The 7,893-nt window shown below is 32.9% G+C and overlaps 1 protein-coding gene across 2 annotated transcripts in view; it reads left to right on the forward strand.

Annotated features, from left to right (window-relative positions):
- Positions 1-5,658, forward strand: part of LOC117793358 (integrin alpha-PS1) — a 78,093-nt gene extending 72,435 nt beyond the window's left edge. For both annotated transcript variants that reach the window (XM_034633663.1, XM_034633664.1), the window contains 2 exons: positions 459-1,517; positions 3,743-5,658. In XM_034633663.1, coding sequence (XP_034489554.1) covers positions 459-1,517; positions 3,743-3,985 — 1,302 coding nt within the window. In that variant the 3' untranslated portion in view covers positions 3,986-5,658. The remainder of the gene's footprint in view (positions 1-458; positions 1,518-3,742) is intronic.
- Positions 5,659-7,893: the final 2,235 nt, after the last annotated feature.

The following is a 7,893-nucleotide window of genomic DNA, read 5'->3' on the forward strand; positions in this document are numbered from 1 at the left end:
TAAAAAAGTTGTATATACTATAATAATATAATTAAAATGTTTTCATTAAAGTAAAACTTATTTTACACTCTTATTTTTTTTTTTAAATTAAGTATCAAAAATATTCCAAAATTAGCATAAATGTCAAAAAAAAAATCGAGTATACCAAAAACAAAGCAAAATATGCAAATTAAATACAATACTTTTGTTTTCCAATTTTATTAGATTCAATAATAAAGGCAATGTGAATTTAAAAAAAAAAAAAAAAAAAAAATTTATTATTTTTAAAAATGAATAACAAAAAAATACTAAAAATACCAAACATGTTGAAAAAAACCGAAAAAAAAATATGTTAACAATTGAAATAAAATGCCGTAGATTTAAACAGTAATAAATATATATAATATCGATAAATATAATACCGATAGCAATTTAAAACTTAAACTTAAACTTTTCGCTCTCTTTTTCTCTCTGTGTAGACAAATGCGACTTGCAACAGCTTCAACACGACGCTGGTGGCATGCAGCCTGGGCAACCCGATGCTGCGTGGCACCACAACATTGGTGACCATACGCTTCGATCCCAACAGCCTGGAACCGGAGGAGACGGAAATGAAGTTCCACATCTTTGCGAACACGACATCCAAATTGGTGGGTCAACAGCCGCCGGATCAGCAGCTGGCCTTGAAGGTGGTGCGGCGTGCGGAGATGACGCTACGTGGTTGGGTTAATCCCGAGCAGAGCTTCTACAGTGGCTCATCCAAGCTGCAGGATTCACCCATGGAACTGGATCATGTGGGATCACCGCTGGTGCATACGTACTCCATTTACAATGAGGGTCCCTCGTCGGCACCCAAGGTGCTGCTGGTCATCTATCTGCCGCTGATGCTGGAGAGCGGTCAGGGATTGGAGCTGGCGAGTGCGGCCAAGGATCAGTATCTGCAGTATCTGGAGGAGAAGCCGTTTATCGAAACCGGACAGGGTGAATGCACGGTGGCACCCGAGTATGTGAATCCCCTCAAGCTCGCGTCCAAGACGTCAGCGAATCTGCGTAGTGCCTCCTATCTAAGTGCTCCCGCCTCCATGATGAAATGGCCCACACATCGTCAGCAGCAACAGCAGCAACAGCAACAGCAACTGCAACGCAACAAAACCCAGAGCTGGAGTCAACAGAAATCTGTACAGGATCAGGATTACAACAATGCGAATCGCTTGCGGCGACGTCGCAACACCTTGGAACGCATTGTGCGACCGGAACGCTTCATGGACGGACGTGAATCGAATGTCAAGGGCAAAAAGCAACAAATTGTCGAACTCAATTGCGACAAACTCACGGCCCACTGCATCAAGATCCAGTGTGAATTCTATGCCATGCCCGCCAAGACGGAGGCCCAAGTTGTGCTCAAGGTGCGACTCTGGAACTCCACTTTGGTGGCAGAGTATCCACGCGTCGATCTCGTTCGCATCATGTCCACGGCACATGTCAAGATTCCAGCCGACTTTGGTGTCGAACAGCTGGAGAATAATGATAAGATCGTGGTATGTTTCACTCAACAATTAATGCTGAAGTTCGCATTAATCCGATGACTTCTTAAATTTGTATTTCCGTTGAAAAAATTTCCCTATTTTAAAATTCTATAAATTCTAAAAATTATAAAGTTAAACTCACTGGCGTTAGTTTTAAAACATGCAATTCTAATGCCAAATTCCTCAAAAAAATTGAAATTTAAGTTGGGTTTTTCTAAATTTGAATGCAAAGTTTCCCCCTTTGTTAATCTAAATTCATTCTGTATTCAAACTTTTAAATTTGTCCAAAAAAAAAATTTTTCCCTCTAGATGTACATATTTATTTCGAAGCTAAGGGTCCCCCCTTTGAAATTTTGAAAATTGAAATTTTTAAATCTCAAGTTTTCACTTTTTTTCGACTTCTTATATCGTAATTAGTATAAAGCAACACTTTAAAGTTGACTCTGAAACCTTTCACTTTTCTGTAAAAAATCATGTGAAATCGAACACAAATTTTGACTTGTAAAGTTGCTAAGTCAAAGGTTCGACCAACTTCAAACTTTCATAACTTTGTCAAAACTAAACCGATTTTGAAGCGGAATGTCATTTTGATCTTGGTTTGGCCTCTTAATTCATTCTGCATTCAAATTAAAATAATTTTGTAAAAAAAATTATTATCCTCTATATCATGGGTTCGATGCTAAGGGTCCCCCCTTTGATAATTTGAAAATTGAAAATTTTAAATCTCAAGTTTTCACTTTTAATCGATTCCTTATATCGTAATTAGTATAAAACAACACTTTAAACTTGATTCTGAGACCTTTCATTTTTCTGTAAAAAATCATGTGAAATTGAACAAAAATTTTGACTTGTAAAGTTGCTAGGTCAAAGGTTCGAACAACTTCAAACTTTCATAACTTTTTCAAAACTAAACCGATTTTGAAGCGGAATATCATTTTGATCTTGGTTTGGCCTCTTAATTCATTCTGCATTCAAATTTAATAATTTAAAAAAAAAAATTATTTTCCTCTAGATCATGGGTTCGATGCTAAGGGTCCCCCCTTTGATAATTTGAAAATTGAAAATTTTAAATCTCAAGTTTTCACTTTTAATCGATTCCTTATATCGTAATTAGTATAAAACAACACTTTAAACTTGATTCTGAGACCTTTCATTTTTCTGTAAAAAATCATGTGAAATTGAACAAAAATTTTGACTTGTAAAGTTGCTAGGTCAAAGGTTCGACCAACTTCAAACTTTCATAACTTTGTCAAAACTAAACCGATTTTGAAGCGGAATGTCATTTTGATCTTGGTTTGGCCTCTTAATTCATTCTGCATTCAAATTAAAATAATTTTGTAAAAAAAATTATTTTCCTCTAGATCATGGGTTCGATGCTAAGGGTCCCCCCTTTGATAATTTGAAAATTGAAAATTTTAAATCTCAAGTTTTCACTTTTAATCGATTCCTTATATCGTAATTAGTATAAAACAACACTTTAAACTTGATTCTGAGACCTTTCATTTTTCTGTAAAAAATCATGTGAAATTGAACAAAAATTTTGACTTGTAAAGTTGCTAGGTCAAAGGTTCGACCAACTTCAAACTTTCATAACTTTTTCAAAACTAAACCGATTTTGAAGCGGAATGTCATTTTGAACTTGGTTTGGCCTCTTAATTCATTCTGCATTCAAATTTAATAATTTAAAAAAAAAAATTATTTTCCTCTAGATCATGGGTTCGATGCTAAGGGTCCCCCCTATGAAATTTTGAAAATTGAAAATTTTAAATCTTAAGCTTTCACTTTTAATCGACTCCTTATATCGTAATTAGTACAAAACAACACTTTAAACTTAATTCTGAGACCTTTCATTTTTCTGTAAAAAATCATGTGAAATCGGACAGAAATTTTGACTTGTAAAGTAGCTAGGTCAAAGGTTCGACAAACTTCAAACTTTCATAGCTTTATTACAACTGAACCGATTTTCAAACGGAATGACAGTTTGATCATGGTTTAGTTTCTTAATTCACTCTGCGTTTAAATTTTATTAAACTTCTTTTAAACAATTTTTTTATTCCCTTTTGAAATTTAAAATGTTTTCAACAACTTTAAACAATCATAACTTTATTAAAGCCCAACCAATTTTGTTAAAATTGTTTTTTTTTAATAACAAGTTCATCTTCAAATTGATTCTGCATTATCATTCTGTTATATAACTTCAGTATAACATGATTAATTAAATTTTTGATATTTTTTAGGTGGAAACACGCGCGTATCCGGAACTTTTGGATCAGCAACGTGAGTCGTATACGCCGATGTGGGTGTATGTGCTGGCGGTGCTGGGAGGACTCATTCTGTTGGCGCTGTTTACGTACGCGATGTGGAAGTGCGGATTCTTCAAGCGCCGACGACCGATGGATCCGACGCTGAGCGGCAATCTGGAGAAGATGAACGAGGAGAAACCCTTCCTGGCGGCAAAGAGCACGAATAATGTTTTCTAACAAGAGGGCACCGTCGGCTGGGATCTGGTGCGACGCATTGCACCCGCAAGAAAGCGCAACAGACTCAGGCAACTGTTGCTGCAACACAATGCAACACAGCAGCAACAACACAGCAGCAGCAGCAGCAACTGTTGGCGCCACAACAACAACAACAACAAGAATAGGAATAACAATAATAATAATTATTATAACGATGAGAATGAGATGGAGAATGATTTTGATGTGCGTTCATTGACGCCACCGCCGCCACCGCTGAGTGTCATCAATTGGGGCAGCGATGGTTACTATGAGGCAAGTGCCGCCTGGTGGGGACACATCTGAATTGCCGTATGCCAACAGAAGCAGCAAATTCAGCACTGAAAACTAAAGCTGAAACTGATACCGATACAGATTCTGGTTGTGGGACTTTCAATGTGCCATTATGTTTTATTTACTTAAGTTGGGCTGACAGAGCATCGTCCATATTAATCTAACGATTAGTTTTTATGCATAGATTTTATGAGGACTATGACCAAAAGTCAGCAAAAACACAAAAAACACTCTGAAAACTTGTACTTTCATAAATGCATCATAATTGTAAAACTTTTCAAGTCATTTGCATAAACTTGCTTGTTAAAGAAATTTCACTAAATCACTTCAAATATAGCAAAATTCGTCAAGAAAATGTTCATGAAATGATGTCGAAAATTTTTCAACACTTATTTTGTTTTCCAAACTTCTTCAATTTATTTTGATAAACCAAAAAAAAAAAACAAAAATTTAGCGCTTGTAAATATGAAGAATTATTTAATTTAAGAATTTATGTCGCAGAGCTTAGTTTTTAGTACATTTTTTTTTTACAAGAGAAAAACTGCATGTTTTGCAACACTGTAAAAGAAGGTAGGGAATTCCCAGCTTTGTACCATATTTGTTATTTATGTAAATGCTTAAAAACGATCGCAAAACGATACATGTATATTTTAAGGTGTTTTTTTTTTAACGCGAATGATTCCGAATTATTTAATATGTAAACTTATTACATAATTCTAACTACACGTTTAACTATAATTATACTTAATTAAGCTTAATGCTCGAAGCTCACACACATACACACACACACACACAAGTACATGTACTTCACTGCCACTAATGAATATTTTAATATATTCGAAAACCATTTACAAAAAGTTTCTCGAAAATGTTATAATAGAGTTATCCATTTGGTTTTTCAAACATTCAAATACTAAACATTTGAACGGAAAGTATTAACACATCTTACAATTTTACCTTATAACTATTATACTATAGTTATCCATACTACGATTACAGCCATTTATGAATTGACAAAATTTAGTGCAATGCTTCGATACTATCTAATTTTTTTTTACCTTAATTTTAAGCTTAATCTAATCTTCAAAAAAAGGGGAGAAGAAAATATAAAATGTAGTAATTTAAAATAAAAATGTGTCTTTTAAGTTGTAAGCTGTTGCATAGAATACGGTAATATAAGCCATTATATCGTATATCGTATATCATATATCGGTTATATATATTAGCTGTAAATAATATTAGTTTGGCATTAATTAAGCAAGGTTCAAAGCGAATTAGTCTATCATCGCTAGTTGTAAATATTTAGCTTTCATAATTTAATAATAATATTTCCTTTTCCATTAAAATACATTACTTTTTATTAATTATTTTGGTATTTTATTTGGGAAATTTGGATAACCGAAATCCTAAAAGGATTATATTCTAATCTCACAAGAAACAACAACATTGATTGACTAAAAAAAAAAAAATAGAGTAAATTAAGGATCATCGGGGTAAAATAATATAATTATAAAACACAAAAGTGAACGATTTGAATATCATATGCAAATGTTCTTTAGCGAGTTGCAAGAGCATAATGTCAAGGACTCCGAGGTCCTTGTCCGGCTTATAGGATCCCAAAAACAATCAAAAGAACACTGCCAAGTTATGACAAAAACAGATGTCCTTTAAAATTAAAAATAGCTTAAACTTGGACAAATCCTTGCGAATTTTGACAGGACTCAGTGCGTTAGGCTCGCAGGGACAAACTCCATCGATTGGCATCAAAACATTATGGGGTCATCTAAAGTTCATACACTTGAAAAATTTCAGTCGAAATTCGTTAGAAAACTGGCAAAAATTACAAAATCCTTGATAGCTCGGAAAGTAAAGGGCCGATTTAAATGTCCTTTGGCTAGTAGGTAGATATTTTTGAATGCATTTTTTTGACACTACTTTCAACAGGATGCTGCAAAGGATTCTAAAGTTATAGCTCATTTTCTGTATAAGAAAAAGTCCTTCTAACTTGAAATTTTAAAGTACGATCCAGGAATAAAATAAAGTTTCTGAATTCCTATACTAATAACTATCTGTGCTGAAAAGTATATCAGGATCGTCCTTCAAATGGCTGAGATACAACGGATTTTATGTTTTCAGCACCATTTTTCTGACCTACCCCCTTGGAAAAATTCCTGATGATTTTTTGATCAAGTCCTGTAATTTCTTAAATGCCAATCGATAGACCTGCAAATTGTGGTTACAAAAAGGCATGTCCTTTCAATATCGGACAGGATATGGCGGAATAAACACGCTGACAATTTTGTACTTTTGCCCATGGACTGTTGTGGCGCCATCTGTGTGCTGGTGTCGCAATAGTATTCAGCCCTAAAAGTATGCTTCGATTTATGAAGCGTACTAAAAACGGCTGCGCACGAAATTATGCAACACTTTTTAAAAGCAAACGGCGCGCAATTTTAATTTTTTGTTTTTCTTGTTGCAGAAAATAAGTCATGACTCTCCCCCTCCCCCTTTAACTGATTAATAAATGAAAAATGCGCTGGTCGTTTTTTTTTTATTATTTATTTATTTTTGTAACGTTTTTATTTTAATCGCTAATCAACTTAAAATTCGGCATAAACTAAATTGTTGTTTCTTCACATATTGTATTGGTAATTAACTATATAAAAATACGCACACATAATAATTAGTGTTTAATGGAAGCATAACTGTTTTTTATCATTCAACAAAATTCATAGTACAGTTAAAATGTATTTTAAATAAGAATTTTGTTATTACATATTGTCTTTTTCGTTGTTGGTGTTTTGTTTTGTTATTTTTTTTGTTTCGTTTTTGTACATAGTATTTAAATATATGTGTATATATATATATATAGATAGGGATGTAAGTTTGTAATGTAATTATTATTACATTGTTTAAGTTATAAACGAAAATAAAAATAATAAAAAGAAACTGGCATTGAACGCAAGACGAAAAAAAAACTTGGTTTTTAGTTTTGTTTTTGTTTATCGATATTCCAAGTAATCGATTAAGTTGAAGGGAAGACGTCAATTAAATTTTGCGCATAATTCAAATTTTTGTTTCATTTGGATTTTGTTGTACAAAAAGGAAGAGCAAAAAGGGGAAGAACCGAAACTCTGCTTAAAATTAAATAGAAAAAATTAAATATACATATATGTATTGTATGTGTGTGTGTGTGTGTGTGTGAAAGATATATAGAATGTAAACGTAACCTCTTCATTTAAATACATACCAAAAAAAATTATACATATCAAAAATAATAATAATAATGCAAATAATATATAATATAATAATAAATAATAAATATGCTGCTTGCACTTTTTTTTCGTTTGTTTTGTTTTGTTTTTTGTTTTTTCTTATACATTTCCATTCACTTGCATTTGTTGTTTAGGTTGTTTTTCTTTCGGTATAAAATTATTGTTTAAGGCACTTTGAGAATTTGATTTACCCCCATCATTTTCAAGTTCAATTCTTCTTGCAATTCTTCTTCATAATTTTCAGCTCGAATTTGACAACTTGACATAAATAGTTTAATAAAAAAAATTAATATATATGTATATATATATAAAAAAAACAATAAT

This window comes from Drosophila innubila, chromosome X (assembly GCF_004354385.1).
Source record: "Drosophila innubila isolate TH190305 chromosome X, UK_Dinn_1.0, whole genome shotgun sequence".
NCBI lineage: Eukaryota > Metazoa > Arthropoda > Insecta > Diptera > Drosophilidae > Drosophila > Drosophila innubila.